Genomic DNA, 16,016 nt, shown 5'->3' on the forward strand with positions numbered 1-16,016 from the left:
TGAAAAGGAGACATCGGCTTTGGCAATGCCCAAGTTCCCTGATTGGAAACTGGAGGCAACGTTTCCATGAACTGCCAGGGCTCTGATCCCTTTGTCTTGACTCGCTATTAGCGTTTCCTATATCTAATTGGCTTATCTCTTCCAACACCCCCTTCAACCCCCTGTCAATACAATCATCAGTTTCTCTCTTCATCGGTGGAAGTAATATTGTCATCTGTTAGATTCTACTTACCTGCATTTTACCCTATATCTCCATATTATTGCTGTGTGGATAGGGAAGTTTGCAAGTCTATGTTTCTTTTTCTGTTATATGTTTGAATGACGAGGGAAAACCACCAGTAGTGTACAACGGCGCTAACCATGAATTATCATCCAAGATAAAGCGGGAAAACACCAGCTGGCCAACGACGGGCCCGAAACCTAAGAACGTTTGCATGTTAAGGTTTGAACAGGGACAGAAGGCGGCACAAGGAGAAGATCTTGCTGCCCAAGAACGCGAAGCAATGGCTGAGTTGCTCCAGCCCCTGACTTACTCGCCGCCTCCCAGAAGCCGTGGAAACTACGAGCCCGCACCACCCCCAGCAACTAACCCAGCAACTGTTACAACAACTAGCAACATCTTTGAAGGGTCCGAAGAGCCCAAAATATATTACCCCAAGGAGAAGAAGGGCACCGACAGAGAACCGGATTCAGCGCCGCTTCTGCCAAGATGGGACTCCTTCTCTGAGGTGCTAGGCGAACCTTCTCGAGCAGTGAGGAAGGTAAGCTCCACGCCTAGGCTTCAAGGCGAGGAGTATGGTGGAAATCGGAGTGCCGCTCAGCCGAATTTCACTCCTGAGTCAAGCGTAGGGTCAGCAGAGACACCTCAAGAAGATTACTGCCAGGCTTTACCTAAGTTGGAGGGAATTATTCTTGGATCCCCTGATTTAAGCCTAACCAACAAAGGGACATGCGGCACGAGAGGCAGCAGCAAACTGGTCATACCAGAGAGGAGAATTCCAAGTGCTCAGGGCTCAGTCGAAATGGCGGATGTTGAGTTTGTGTGCGGGAGTAGCAGCACTGTGACTCCAAGGCGAACTTCAAGCGAGAACAACACTGAGGTCTTGTTGCCGGGCCAAAACGTGCACGCCTCCTTGCCCCAGCTACCCCTCCGCCCACCGACGCCAGTGGGATTTAGACAACGCCCACATTCTCGAGACGTTAGCTCCTATAGTTCTTTCGTCCCCGATGGCAGAAGCGCAAGCATATCCAGCGCTGTGAAAATCTCCAGCAGAAGCTCAGCAAGAAGTAATAAATCACGTGGTCAGGGGCCGCCTTTTTTTGTCCAGCCTTCCATTCACTCGCATCACGACCACTACATGGAGCTAGAAACTTCTCCTGGAGAAGACTCCAACGTGGTGGAACAGTCGGCGCCCAGAGCTGATTCTTCTAAAAAGGTTCCACAGGACTTACCAGTCGAAGGAACTGCTCAGAATGAAATCCTTTCGCACCTCAAGGCCCTCGCCGGGGACGTTGCTGCTATTAAAATCGAACAGATAAGAATCAAAAAGCAGCTCGAAGACACCAATAATTATCTAAAAGCTTTCTCGGGAAAGCCGCAGCAACTGGAAAGTGAGGCAGGCATTAGGAGCCTTGCATCGTACGAAGAAGGTATCACCAATCACGTCACCCAGGTAGCTGGAGAATTTAATGAAGCAGTGGAATCGGTTGCCATAACCTTGGCGAAAATCAGTGACAATACGGCAAACACCATCTCCGCAAATCCAGCATCCAGAGAAAGCGATGATCTAAAGTGGTCTGATGCTGTGGAACAAGGGTTTCACGATACTCCTGCTGGTATTCCGATTACCACATACATAACCCCTGTTGATCAGGGTAGACCATCAACTGTACAAGGTACAGAAAGAATGGGGGAAAACGATGTTGGCAAAGAGAATGTTGGAGGACCAATGGGAAGAAGACGTTCCCAGACAAGCCCTTCGGTGAGAGGGGATACGGCGCAGGACCAAGGTCAACAACAATTTAGTAATTGGCACGGCCCACCAACGAGCCAGAAAAGGGGTTTCTGGAAACGTCACAACGGTGGAATGAGTCGACGTGGCAGCGCGAGCGGGAGTGGCAGCAGGAAATGTGAGAAGCTCCAAGGCATTCGTTTTGCACTCCGCAAAAAGTTGCTAACTTTTTGCCACACAGTTGCGACCCCAAACTCTACCGGACAGCAACAGCCAGTGTCAGCTGCTTCGCAGGTGTATACACATGGCGGCTATGAAGCACAATCCCAAATTCAACCTTCCTCCCGCAATCCAGGAACACATGGTGTTCATGCGCACGCTTCTGGGCAATACAGAGGATACCCTCACCGTCAATTTAGCATGAGGCACAACCAGACCTCCACGCGTGACGGGGCAGTGCCTTCAAACCGGAGTTACATGCCACATCGCGATTTTAGCCCCAATTACGGATCGCCTCCAGGACACCCGGGGCAGGGATACTCCCAAGTAGGCTTTCATCGTTTTCATGGGACCCAAAACGTCGGCAGCAGTCCTGAGGTCGGGCAATGGCCTGCTGCCAACACTGAGTTCAACGCGCATAGGCCATGGGCAGGCGTTTCGAATTGGTACCACCAGGTGAATCCTCAGGGAAATAACGATATGCAAGGCCCACCAAACTAAAGCACACAATGATCATGACAGTGTGATAAGATAGTCTGGATTCGGCTTGTGAAGTTTCCAGCTTTTCTTTTTCATCTCTGGTCGTATATTCAATCTTTCTCTTTTTTGTTTCGAACATGTCGTGAATAACACGGAATGTGCACTCGCTTCTTCAGCCCTTTCAGTAGTTTATTTCCGGTTTTCTGTCTTTTTTCAACTTGTGAGTTTATCTCTGGTCGTGGAATGGTCCTATGTGGATATGGTGTTGGAATTAATTGTTCGAAATTCAATTGAATAAGATTAATTTGGCACTCGCATGGAATTCGATATTTCGACTGTAGCTTCTCCAGGCTTCTTTATCTCCATCGTTTTCTCCCCCTCGACTTCATTTTAGGCTCTCGGCAAGGTAAGTTAGCAACGACCAGTTATTCAAATAACGCACACGATAAGCAACACCACTCGATTGGTAGTAAATATGGAGGGAAATCTATAACCCATGATTCTAATCACAATATTAAGACTTAACTCTTATTTACCCCGCCAATACGCCTCCGCTACTTCACCGACGCAACAACATTCTCAACCTCCTTCGCAGCCTCCCGAACCTTCGGACAATAATGCAACCTCAACAACTCGCCCTCCCACACATTCCCTGCAAGCACATTGCTCTCCTCGACCGTCTCAGCCAGCGGATTAAAGACGCCATCCCCCCGACGCTCCTCAGTATTCCACAACGGCGCGATCTTCCGCCCATGCTGCTTCGCTACACGAGTTAATAACGAGAGCAAAGCCAGCGATGACTTCTCCGGCAACTGTAGCGAGGCGGTCATGAGCCGTTTCGTGAAGCCTGCTACGCGGACTGGAGGGGCCGCGTTAGTACCTTTGGCAAGGAGGGTTGATTGGAGGCAGCGCAGGAGAAGAACTGTAGGAGTTTGGAAGTTCACTCTGTTGTTGGTCTTAGTTTGAGCATGTTCGGGAAGCGAGGAGGATGGGTCAGGGAGATGTAGGGATTTGTTGGGGTTGTATTCGATTTCTGGATGTAAAGAAAGGGGATAAAGAGATTGATAGAGATGGGTCATGAAGTAGCTGAGGTCGAGGTGCAGTGTGGAGGCAGCTTTGCTGCCATCTTGACCCTCTAGAAGAGCGAAGGCAGTTATGCAACAGAGGAGCGCTTCGCGGGTTATACTTCTTGTAGCAACTTCTTCGAGGGAATCAGGTCCATTAATGGTATCCGAGGGATCTGCGGTTTCAGAAGAATCGGAGGTGGCAGCTTGCGCTAGGAGTTCTTTCAAGGCTTCAAGGAGGTCTCCGAAGAAGTCCTGGTTGATTAAGTGGGCGTATTTCGCAAGGCCTTCGAGCACAGCACCCATTAAATTTGGGCTGCGGAGTTTGAGAATGCGGAAATACGTGCCGAATACCAGCTTTAGGGTTTCTGCTTGCATCTTATCCCGTTGTTCATGGCTGACGAGGGCGTCTGCTTCTTTCATATCTTTTGCAACTGCATTTCGCTCCTTCAACAGCTTTCGCTCCTTTTTAGTTCTAAACTCACGCTTCATCTTTGGCTTTTTCCCTTTAATTGTTTGGTCGCTCTTGTGGCTATCAATGGTATCCTTTGAGCCCTTTAAAGAGAATTCGGAAAGTAGACGCAGGTGTAAAAAGGTATCCAACACGCTGTCGTGAACACGGTAGTCTCTAGCTTTCATCATTTTAGACAACAAGCTGACCGCTTCCATGGACACGATCCCATCCTCGTCATTGGCAAAGAGCTTCTCTATTGTCTCGCGACACTTCACGAAGTTGTCATCGACCTTCCGCCGACCAAGTTGCGAAACCAGAATCTTTAGCAGCTCACCCCGAAAATTGAAATGGGATACAGCAATAAGCAAACTGCATGCGCAATTGATTGAAACAGCTTTCAAGCCTTCTGTATCAACACTTTCCTTTGTCTGTGGTTTCGCGAACGAAGCTAACATCTTGACAGTGTTCTGATACCCAGCGAGAAGCGATTGCTCAAAATTACGAAGTTTCCGTACGTCCTTCGAAACATTGGTCGTCATGTCGTCCTCGCCTAACGGCCTTATCCGATAGCCAGGAATCACGTCTCTATATATAGCCACTTGGGTCGCCAATGCTAGCTTTTTCACTGCGGGAAGCGAGGTCTCTGATACCATATCTGCCAACCTTTTAAATAAACCGGTATGCTCCTCTGGATCCTCATTGATAAGCTCTGCGATCCTTGCCAGTTCTTCTTTTGCCTCTAGAATTTGGACTTTAGCAGGCACATGTGGTTTTGACTGCTCAACAACTTCGGCCTCTGGCTGTTCCTCCACATCATCTTCGTCCGAATCGAATAAATCTTCCGAGTCATCTTCCACAATAGGTTCTGAAACATGTTCTATCGTCCCTTCCGCAGTTTTAATCGGAAGACGGTTTTTCTCTTTATCTCGTTTGCTCGTTTTACGCGGCCGGCGCTCGTAATCCTGTTCGAGATTCCACTCTGCAGCTCGGCTGTAGAAATCCTTCATAGAGGAGCCATTCGTAAATGGTGTATGTGAATCACCATCCTTAGACAAACTGAGCCTTTTTCGTTTAAATGCATGTCCGGTTGCCATGGGTAGTTGTGTTCGTCGCAAGCATTTATCATCTTTTCTAGTATTGCTGTGGTAGGAAAAAAATAATTTCGTAGGACTGAAAATGCCAAGACTTCACGCTAGCGGGGAAATTTTATTTGCAGAAAAAGATTCCCACAGCTCTAGGATCTCCTTCAACACCAGAGCTTGTTATTCCTTGGGTCCCTTATCTCTGGAGCGTGTACTTCCGAGAGATTATCCCGCTGCCATGCGCGCCCTCACGGAGACAGAAACCAAAACCCTTTTCTCCAAGCTCGCAAACTACACTGGCCGTTCCCTGAATAACTTAATCGCACCTCCCGCCTCTTCTGCCACAGAAGGCGACCAGTCTTCAGCAGATGACCGCCATGTCTTCCGCCTCCATGGCTCCCGAGTATATTATGTGCGCCTATCGATAGCCAACCTGGCCACGGCAGTGCCTCGCGAAAATCTTCTTTCGCTAGGTACTTGCATCGGGAAATTCACCAAGACGGGCAAATTCAGACTACATATTACTGCGTTGGACGTGATTGCACCGCATGCGAGATACAAGGTCTGGATCAAGCCGAACGGGGAGATGCCATTCCTATACGGAGGGAATATTGTGAAAGCGCATGTTGGGCGGTGGAGTGAAGACTGTCCGGAACACTCAGGTGTGGTAGTGTATTCGATGGATGACACGCCTTTAGTACGTTATAACCATGATCGTCTTGGACATATACCATGTCTTTTGTTTATTGGCTGGGTGATTGCTCATTACGCTTTCGTGTACAATAGGGATTCGGAGTCACCGCTCGATCAACAGCGGAAGCACGAAGGCTTGACTCCACAAGCATTGCAACATTTAGGCAGGCAGATATAGGAGAGTATCTCAGAGAGGTAAGAAGCATAAATACATTTCGGGACATATCTATGGTCACCTGGCCAACTATATTGGGCGAGAGAATTTTTCTAACATCATAAACAGGAGGATACACTTTTTACCACGTAACAATTCTTAGATTTATTCTCTGTTTTTATTCGTTTCCTGGTCCGGTGGAAAAATCCTGGCGTTTACTTGTGTCTACTTCTGATTGTCGCATTTGTTACTTTCCAGGCTTCCGTCTTTGTTCTGTGTCCACTTTTACTCAAATCTATAGCTTCAAGTTCATTTTAATTACGTATGTGTGTTGATTAACCCACTACGCTCATGTCGTGCCTAGAATCGGAAAGTTCCCAGATTCACTGCTAGAGAGACATTGGTTTCTGGTGCCTACCACCAAATCTAAATGGTAGCCTAGAGTAATCATCGATAGTGAAAATATTCTAGATGCATTGGGCCTAATAAATATATTCGGAATATTTGGTTTCATTCTGCCTGTTCAGGGCTTATGTCCACGTGAGGTCGAATTAAGCTGGGAATTAGCCGCGCGCTTCGTTCGGGTAATCCCGTCCAAATGTTCGCGGAGATGCGGCGCAGGAAAGAGAAAGACAACAACAGAGGCGATCTACAAGGCTGAAACCGCTGGTCAACAACTCGAACTATTTATATACTGACCACCATTCTTGTGTATCTGCTTGACGGCTTTTATATCGGACACCTCGTAAACATCCATTTCCCTCACACATCTAGAGCGTTCCTACAACCCCACCCCCGCCTTTCGAGATTCTTTCGGTCAGACAGAGATTGCCCTTAGTTGATTAACATCGATTAAAGAAGATACGGGTTTGAAGTCTCCCAAGATGCCATCGCTATATTCACCAAGCCAGAAACAAATGATATCACAGTTTATTGGTATCACTGGCGCCCGAGATGTTGCTGGCAAGGTACGTCATATGGCTTGCCTTTTTTCATTTTCATCTTCTTTTCTTTTCTTCTCTTTTCTTTTCCTTTCTTTTCTTTTATTTCCTTTTTGGATCTTTGACTTTTCTCCTTGATGTGTCGATAATGAGCCTTGTTATTTATCAGTCAATATGTATTATGTTACTATTGCTCCCTTGTCGGCATACTGACTCATTTCCAGTTTCTCAAATCAAACGGATGGAATGTTGAACGTGCTGTAGACGCGTAGGTGATATCCATGGTTTTTCTCCTACTCCATATTCTCGTTTGTTTTGGACGGACATTCTCTGGGTTTCCTTTCCTCCTTTCCATTTTCGTCAGAACAATCCTGTTGCATGCCATAGAATAAAGCATTCCTCCTGCAGGCAAGTTTCTCTAAATACACAACACTCAAAAGCCCTTTGTAGGGGCAAATCGAAAACGAAAGTACGATTAGCGAGTCAGCTGCTGGAAGGCGTTGCATTGTCCTTCTACTAAGTCGTTCTTCAAGTTATTTCTTGGAGATATCGGTGCTAGGCTTTAGGCTTCCATCACCAACTTGGTTCAAGTGAATGTACCTCATGCTTCACGGCAAATCGCTATTTCAATTCATATCACAGATGACATTTCCCGTACATGTCGTTTCGCCGCTTTTGCAATCCTTTATCAATACTTCATGTGCTTGCATACAAATTGTCTCACCCTTTGATATATCAGCTCCTCGTCAGCAGCCAGTTCCCTTTCTTCCTCTCGTACCATCTGGGGTTCTTCGTTTCATTGAGCCATATTTGATGGATTGTACATCCACCAGAGCCGATGGATTGGGGCGTTGCCTTATAAGAACCGCGCCTGGCTACGACACGTTCTTCCCAATCATTTTACCATAACCCTCAGAGTACGCAGCGGAGAGAAAATGAATAACCAAAATCCATTCGTGCTATACGAATCTTCACCTTCACCATTTCCTAGTCCTATTGAATCCATATTTATTCCCCGGGCAAAATGCGGGAATGGAGCTGACAGTGTAATTCTTCACTTCGCTGGCTTCTAGGCGTTACCCGCTATCTACATACATCGTTTACACGCCTGGGTGACTTGGGATGGGATATTGGCCTCGTTCGGTTTATGCCCATTTCCATTTTTGTTCCTGTCTGGTCGATATCCGGAATCTCTTTCATTTCCATTCACTCCAATATTTTGCTTATTTGTCAATTATTCGTTCTTCCGTTTATTGTTTCTTGTTCCTTGACCTGAAATCATGTTGCCACTGCTTACTGAAATTTCCTTCCACAGGTATTATCAGAAATCAGCAGACAGCGGTTCTAATAATGCGGTTGCGGAACTCAACAAGCTATTTGATAGCTATCGCGGTATGTCTGTTCCTTTAACCGATGTCTCCACATACAACAAAATGATGGCCTTCTGAGAATTTTATATAGATGATCCTGTAGGAAATCCAGATGTCATTGGGATTGAAGGTGCTGTTAGGTACTTAGGGGACATTCAAGTACAATTAGACGAGGTTGTTTGTCTCGCCATCGCAGAACACCTACGGTCTCCATCCATGGGCGAATTCACAAGAGAAAATTTTGTTGACGGTTGGAAAAACATTAAGTGTGTTGCCCTAGTCCTCTAAAATGCGTCATATCCCATTCTGCCTTTCTTGTTTTTGTTCGTTATCATCGTCTCCTTCGTTTCTCTCGTCCATTGTGCTCTTTCTTTCAAATCCCCCATTCCATGTATCTAGCTATTAACCCAAACAAAGCTGCGACACGATTTCGAAACAAGCCTCCTACGCATCCATGCTTCGCGCCCGTATCCCAAACGAACCCGACCTTTTCCGCCGCGTATATCGCTACACCTTCATCATCTGCCGTCTAGCGGGTCAGCGCAACCTCACTCTCGATATAGCCACGGAGCAGTGGCGACTCTTTTTTACAACTACCAATGGTGGTATCAACTGGAACACGCGCAGCACGCCCTGGCTCGACTGGTGGATTGAGTTCGTTGAGGAAAGCTGGAAGAGACCTGTCAATAAAGACTTATGGGAACAGGTCGAGGTGTTTATGAGAAAGACAAAGGAGGATGAAACGTTCGACTGGTGGAGCGAGGATGGCGCGTGGCCGGGTGCTATTGATGAGTTTGTTGGGTATGTGCGGGCAAAAAGAGGTGGTAAAGGGGTCGTGGTGGAAGCTATGGAGGTTGATTGAACGGAAAAGGAGGTGAATTAAATTTTGACTTAGATTGTTTTTGCTCATTGCATGCTACCTTTGTGTATGAAAGGGAGGTGGAAAATTCCTCCGAGTTTTTTTTTTTTTTTTTTTTTTTTTTTTCCCATCCCGCGGTATACCCCTCCTAGATAGCTACAAGCTTAATATGGTTGATGATTAAATAAATGATCATATAATCTTCCTTGGTGAAAAATTCCGAGGAGGGAAGGATGAGAAAATATTCTGAAACCAAAAACAACGGACAAAAATTGTTAAGGACTTCCATTGTTTCGAAACAATCCTAGGAGGACCAATGGTAGACATAGGTAGATGTTAGGGGAACCTTTAGCAGGCTCCACTGGGTGGTAGGATTTGACTATCCTGAACGTCATCGCGGTCGGAGATATCTGTTTCACTGCACTCTCAGGAATTGCATGGCCCAAACATTACATCAAATAGCACATAGAATGGAAGACCAGAAAGAAATAAAAGCAAGACATAAGTGCACTGTCAAGACCAATAAAGATGTGCAGCCAATTATTTGCAAAAATGTGCATACAGAGGTGAGGGCGTTTGAAAATAAAATGGAAAAAGTAGAAAACTAGGAAATTCAATATGGCCTATTTAAACAGTGAGAAACGGATGCTAACATGAAAAACCTTGGGTTAACAGAGTTCAACGTAAAATCGAGTTTCTTGATAGATACAATAACCATGTCATGTAACGATACCCGACGGTCCATTGTAGGTGATTATGGCGAGTGCCATGAGTTGAAGGCCAAGGCCCTTGGAGTAATAAATCCCCCTTGTCGAAACAGGTCGAATCACAGTTGCTTCCTCAGTGCCTTTTATTCGCGCATTTTTCCTCCTCGTCACTTTAGCCTGCTCCTTATTGTGGCGGACGTAAAGCTTGCGAAAACAGAATTTTCTGCCACCCCCTGAAAAATAGTAGCAAAACACCGCAGAAATAACCAAAATATCCACGTATCTCTAGAATCATTCAAATATCATCCAATTCATTCAAATACGCACCTTTATCATCAAATCTGCACCTTTATCATCAAATCTGCCAATATGCCCCGCAACACCCACCGTTCTACTGCCTCGCAAGCTCGTAAAAGGACTCCAACTACCCTGCGCCTTCGTCTGTCCAAACCGCCTGTTCCGGATGTTCCGGATAATGACGAGAATCCAACTGATGATGAGAAGGAGGATAAGGAGGAGGAGGAGGAGGAGGAGGAGGAGGAGGAGGAGACACAGTCAGAAGATCCTCGATTTCTGCGAACACCTACCCCTGAGCCTGAGATCTCATTCAGCTGTATGAACGGGTGATTATCAATGGGATAAAGGAGCCTATAAAGATCAAGTTACGGAATGTCACAACAAATGATATGACTGTCAGCTTCTATCGTATCCAATATCTCCCTCAACTCCTTCTTCATCTAATATTGTGTCTCCAAGTGAGATAATCAATGTGATGGTGATGAAATATATGATGGAAGGAATGGGAGGCATGGGAGGACTGAATTCAAACTTGTCATCGAATTCAAACTTGCCATCAAATTCAAACTTGCCATCGAATCCGAACCTGCCATCGAATCCGAACCTGCCATCGAATCCGAACCTGCCATTGAATCCGAACCTGCCATCGAATCCGAACCTGCCTCCTATTCGAAGTAGTCCAATCCCTCAGTTTGGTGAACACGCGGATCTGTTTATTGATGAGTTCTTCAACTGGTTGATGACAGAGAGACCTCGAAGAGCAGAAGCTCTTTTAACTGCAAAGAGCATTATTCAGAATGAAGGATTTGAACTGGATCATATACGGACAATGACAAATGAGCAGGTGGTTCAGTTGAATATTGGAATGGGTATATTCTCGATAATAAGAAATGGGTTAAAGAGTTCTATCTGGCAGTCACAGTTGAAGGAGATTAAATTGTCTTTATCTGCTGTTTGTAATGATGACAGCAGACTTCATACTGCTTCTGCTTCTGAATTTGAAACTTAGATATTATATATCATCATAATTGAATTGTAATCTGAATCTTTTTAAATTTTACAATACTATCCTATATGAGCCGATCTGAAATATCCTCTTGCATCTTCTTCTCCCATGAAATTCTCAACTGCATGATGCAAGAAGGCTTCAAAATCTCCATCAAACTGATTCTCTAACTGACATCTGTATCTTCTAATCCATTCTTTCAACGCGTGAAATGACTCCTCTATAGGATTATAATCAGGAGAATATGGAGGTAAGAATAAAAGTCCAATGCCAGCTTCTCTGCAGAGATCTCGCAGTGCTTGTGAACGATGAGAAGAGCAATTATCCATCACTAAGTAGTGATAACCTCATTGGCATTTGGGCAGTATCCGGACACGTACAAACTCATTGAACCTCTCTGTATTATAGGACCCCTGATATATATCATAATCAAGATATCCATCGACACTTATTGCAGGTAAGATTGACCATCTGCGAGATCGTTTACAGGGCCTTCTAATGCGACAAGGGAATCCTCTGCTTGACCATCCATATCGTCGATCTGCAGTACGTTCATTCGCAGCACTCTCATCTAAAAAGATAAGTTGATCAGGTTGATACTGAGTAACTTGAATACGCCATTCAGCTCGAAGTTCTTCGTTGCGTTGACTGGCCACAGGTTCAACCTATATCAAATAGAACTGACAGATTAGCAGGTTCTATAAGTGACAATTGCAATAATTAATCACCTTCTTCCATGTCAAATTCAGTTTCTTCAACAATCTAGATATCGATCGAGGGTGGATATCAACATCAAATTCATCCTTCACAAAGCAGACAGCCTCATCGCGATATGCAGTTGGATATGCCTCAAAAAAGTCCTCCAAACCTGACAAGATATCCGGTGTGATCTTTGGCTTTACACCCCATGTTGAACGAGGACTTCTAGCAGTTCCAAAGCAGCGAATATTTCGTTGGATTCGATATACAGTGGCCAGACTGCACTCAATGGTCCGCGCAATCTGAGCAGGCATATAACCATCATTTAGAAGGCGTACGATCTCATTGGTGGTAAATTCGCTGAGCTGGGGGGGCATATTGGCAGATTTGATGATAAAGGTGCGTATTTGAATGGATTGGATGATATTTGAATGATTTTAGAGATACGTGGATATTTTGGTTATTTCTGCGGTGTTTTGCTACTATTTTTCAGGGGGTGGCAGAAAATTCTGTTTTCGCAAGCTTTACGTCCGCCACAATAACTGGTCCACGACAGCCAGGTCAGTTCAAACTGTATGGGACAAACGGAATGGAGAATAGAAACTGGATGCATGAGTAATCCAACGCGATACTTACACTCGTTCCATGTCAAAGACTCCTTTGTGATGTCTCTTGCTTCCCGCCAATTGTGCATGCACCACGCAGCAACGAAAAAATCGAGGACCTGCAACTCCAGAGCATCAACATCTGTTTTTAGCTCCAGTGTTGGTTTAGTAATTTCCACTTTATTCTCAGTGTCCCAGCGTCTTCTGGTCTCGATCGCAAGGAGCGTCTCCTCTCTGTCCTCTGCTTTGTCTTTCAGCCTTATTACCTTGTCTTTTAGTCTCCATTCATAATATCGCCCATTGGCCTCTCCACTAGCATCCGGGTCACTTTGTTGCTTTTTCTCCGCAAAGAGAGTTGGCCGAGCTTCCAAGAAAGGCAAGCCGTCTCCACGAGCTGTCCATCCGAAACCGTATCTTGTCATGCACTTGCTCATTTTTCCAAGTTTGTCGGAAGGGCATTTCCGTCCATCTATGAGCAACCCCCCATTGGAGGAAAAAAGTTGTGCTGTTTTCAGGAGAGCAAATACATCCTGCCTGGAGACATCACTCCCAGGGATTTGATATCTCTGAGATATACTATCAAGGTCCCGCTTCTTCTTTCCTAGTCGCGTTACCAGTATGCCAGTCCCTAGTTCATGACCGTCCAGCTCATGAGAGAGACTATAGAGTGGGCGGTCAGGACACTTGGACGAGAAAATGTACTTGCCATCGATGGTGAGGATTGTGGGTGCTGCCGGACCAAGGGTGCTGGGTGTTTGGCTCAGGGGAAAAGGAGTACGGGAAACAAGAGTTTCATAATCTGGAGGAGACGACTCCGCCTGGTGTGGTGAGCTGCTATCATAGAAGGCAGGTGGCGGCCCTTTATGATCTAGGTCCATCGTGGTGCATCGGTAAGAATATGAGAGCCTTGAGTTGACTTATTGGTTGGGTATTGCATCCCTTCTTTAACATGAATATGAGGGCCAAAAAGGATATATTGCAGTGCTTTTGTATGTCGAAAGATGCTGAAGGGTTTGCCATCCATCATACAAACAGGACATTTATAGACAAGAATGAGGCAGTGCATCAATCAGTGGAGGCAGCGATGCGATGTGGAGAACTAGCCTGCTCAACATCTTTCCCAAGCAGTGGATAAACAGCGCAAGACCAAGCAATTAGCTAGCTAACCTCTCCAAGAGTACGGAGTACGCTGTATGTTGGTAGGCGATAACTACTAGTACATGGCCCAGAGTATTTTATTCTACTTTGAAGAGGAGCAAGCACATAACAGTAAGAATGAATGTGCCCAAGGTCGTTGACCTGATTCTCCTCATCTGCTGTGGCCCTGGGCAGGTGGTCCGATTGATGAATAAGCCATTCACGTGCTGAGGCTGTCAAACACAGCAAACACTTTTTTTCTCCTGAACAAGCTCAAAGTCAAGGCTCGCCTGAAGGATAATAGTCGATAAGCAAAACATCCACATTTCCGTTTAATTAGCCCCTCCTATTTGCTGGTCCGCTCGCTTCTTTCGGTGCCTTTAGTTCAACCCAAGCAACCGACTAGACCAAGAGTCATGAACGCTGCGATGCAGCCCAACTACCGTGGCTATCCCCAGGCCACCCAGCATCGTCCACCTGCCACTCCGCGTAGAGCTGTTCCCATCCCTGGTGAGTTTCGCTTCTTGATCCGTTTGATTCGTTGTTTCTTGCTTATTTCAATCTAATATCCCATTTTACACGCGACACTTGCTTTTATTTTTGTTATTTTTTTTTTTTTTTTCTTACAAGCCTGTATATATTAATTTGCCTCCCAATCCTAGGCGCCATGATGCCGGTCCCCATCCAACAACACGCAGCTCCAGTTCCAAACCCTCAACTCACCCAGCGCAATGTCCCCAATCCTATTGATGCCGCCTTGCGACGGAGTCGGAAACCAACAGACAAGAATCTTCCGGATGGCGTGGAGGAGTCAATCATAGGTGATGGTGTCGCGCAATATAAAAGTTTGCGGGAGGTCGAAAAACGCCTGGATGCAGCTATGGTGAGGAAAAGATTGGATATTCAAGATTCCGTCAATAGATCTGTGAAAAGATTCCGAACGTTGCGTATATGGATCTCGAATACGGTGGAAAACCAGCCATGGCAGAGAGAAATGGGCCAGAATGGCAATTGTGGATCTGGGAGCGGGCGTTACAAGGTGAAGATCGAAGGGAAGTTGCTTGATGACCAATCCGATACCTTTGATTCAGAAAGTGATAGCGACGACGAACAAACCAAGACGAATGGCCAGAATGATCCGGATGTGATGGAGGAGGACTCGGCGCAAAAACAGAAAAACCAGACCAAGAAACACTCTCTACCCCAACGAAAGCGCCTTTCCCATTTTTTCAAGTCAATCACGGTTGAACTTGATACAAATGTGTCCTCTGGCGTCGCAGATCTAGCGACTATCAATTGGACCAAACCTCTCATACCGGCCGGTGCTGTGTCATTACCACCCAGCGCCGACTTTGACTCTCTTGAGTTTTCCCGGGCTGCGGAAGTCAACCTCAATGCCACAATTAGCCTCGTAAGAGACGAAAACCCAGAGCGCTTCAGACTGAGCAAGCAGCTAGCATCCATCCTGGATACGGACGAAGAAGCACGCGGCGGCATTGTCGTGGGCATATGGGAGTATATAAAAGCAATGGATCTTCAAGAAAATGAAGATAAAAGGGCAGTGCGATGCGATGACCGTTTGAAGGCTGTACGTCAAAAGCATCTATACTGTTTTCCATATAACTCCAGATTCTGTGGACCTTCTATTCCCCCTTAATATCAACAGACTAACTAAGACATCTACAGCTCTTCAACCGAGACAAAATGTTCTTCCCCGCCATCCCCGACAGTGCCAGCGCACACACCTCCCCATTAGACCCCATCAAACTTCCCTACACAGTTCGCGTCGATCCGGAATTCCACCAAAACCCAACGCCCACAGTCTACGATATCCGAGTGGCCGTAGACGATCCGCTGCGCGCCAAAATGCTTTCAATCACAACGGCCACAGATTACCCCAACATGCTCCGTCAAGTCTCCGCGCTCGATGACCAACTCGCCGTCGTTGTCCAGGCACTCACCCATTCCAAGGCTAGACATGCGTTCTTCCAATCGCTGAGTCAGGATCCGGCCAACTTCATCAGGCGCTGGACGAGCAGTCAGAAGCGCGATCTGGAAGTTATCATGGGTGAAGCGACACGCGGCGGCGGGGAAGATGGGAGCGGACCGGAGTTCAGACGGGGTGGAGCGAATAGTGCTTGGGATACGCCTGTTGCTGCGGAAGCGGTGAGGTATATGCTTGCGAAACCGGGGCGGTAGGACCATGCAGGGACACGGAAGGAAGGAGGGCTTTATAGAAAAAGTGACAAAACGGAATTCTCTGCCACAGACGGACGACCTTTTATTGTGTTGGGCCA

The 16,016-nt window shown here is 46.3% G+C and overlaps 7 protein-coding genes across 7 annotated transcripts; 5 read left to right on the forward strand and 2 right to left on the reverse strand.

The window, feature by feature from the left end:
• Positions 1-503: 503 nt before the first annotated feature.
• Positions 504-2,672, forward strand: HCAG_06553 (predicted protein; the record flags this gene model as incomplete). The annotated part of the gene is made up of 2 exons (XM_001538898.1): positions 504-761; positions 1,329-2,672. 2 exons carry the CDS (start codon positions 504-506, stop codon positions 2,670-2,672), a joined length of 1,602 nt encoding a protein of 533 aa, XP_001538948.1.
• A 533-nt stretch (positions 2,673-3,205) lies between these two features.
• Positions 3,206-5,176, reverse strand: HCAG_06554 (conserved hypothetical protein; the record flags this gene model as incomplete). The annotated part of the gene is made up of 2 exons (XM_001538899.1): positions 3,206-3,501; positions 3,532-5,176. 2 exons carry the CDS (start codon positions 5,174-5,176, stop codon positions 3,206-3,208), a joined length of 1,941 nt encoding a protein of 646 aa, XP_001538949.1.
• A 313-nt stretch (positions 5,177-5,489) lies between these two features.
• Positions 5,490-6,251, forward strand: HCAG_06555 (ribosome biogenesis protein NIP7; the record flags this gene model as incomplete). The annotated part of the gene is made up of 3 exons (XM_001538900.1): positions 5,490-5,948; positions 6,038-6,139; positions 6,228-6,251. The coding sequence occupies 3 exons, from the start codon at positions 5,490-5,492 to the stop codon at positions 6,249-6,251; spliced, it is 585 nt and encodes a 194-aa protein (XP_001538950.1).
• A 2,068-nt stretch (positions 6,252-8,319) lies between these two features.
• HCAG_06556 (predicted protein) lies at positions 8,320-9,341 on the forward strand (the record flags this gene model as incomplete). Its single annotated transcript, XM_001538901.1, has 4 exons — positions 8,320-8,431; positions 8,501-8,549; positions 8,827-9,210; positions 9,305-9,341. 4 exons carry the CDS (start codon positions 8,320-8,322, stop codon positions 9,339-9,341), a joined length of 582 nt encoding a protein of 193 aa, XP_001538951.1.
• Positions 9,342-10,344: 1,003 nt separating this feature from the next.
• On the forward strand, positions 10,345-10,950 carry HCAG_06557 (predicted protein; the record flags this gene model as incomplete). Its single annotated transcript, XM_001538902.1, has 2 exons — positions 10,345-10,588; positions 10,736-10,950. The coding sequence occupies 2 exons, from the start codon at positions 10,345-10,347 to the stop codon at positions 10,948-10,950; spliced, it is 459 nt and encodes a 152-aa protein (XP_001538952.1).
• Positions 10,951-12,466: 1,516 nt separating this feature from the next.
• Positions 12,467-13,460, reverse strand: HCAG_06558 (predicted protein; the record flags this gene model as incomplete). The annotated part of the gene is made up of 2 exons (XM_001538903.1): positions 12,467-12,519; positions 12,614-13,460. The coding sequence occupies 2 exons, from the start codon at positions 13,458-13,460 to the stop codon at positions 12,467-12,469; spliced, it is 900 nt and encodes a 299-aa protein (XP_001538953.1).
• A 675-nt stretch (positions 13,461-14,135) lies between these two features.
• HCAG_06559 (conserved hypothetical protein) lies at positions 14,136-15,918 on the forward strand (the record flags this gene model as incomplete). The annotated part of the gene is made up of 3 exons (XM_001538904.1): positions 14,136-14,229; positions 14,382-15,307; positions 15,406-15,918. The coding sequence occupies 3 exons, from the start codon at positions 14,136-14,138 to the stop codon at positions 15,916-15,918; spliced, it is 1,533 nt and encodes a 510-aa protein (XP_001538954.1).
• Positions 15,919-16,016: the final 98 nt, after the last annotated feature.

Source organism: Histoplasma capsulatum, genomic scaffold, assembly GCF_000149585.1.
Source record: "Histoplasma capsulatum NAm1 scaffold_6 genomic scaffold, whole genome shotgun sequence".
Classification (NCBI taxonomy): Eukaryota; Fungi; Ascomycota; class Eurotiomycetes; order Onygenales; family Ajellomycetaceae; genus Histoplasma; species Histoplasma mississippiense.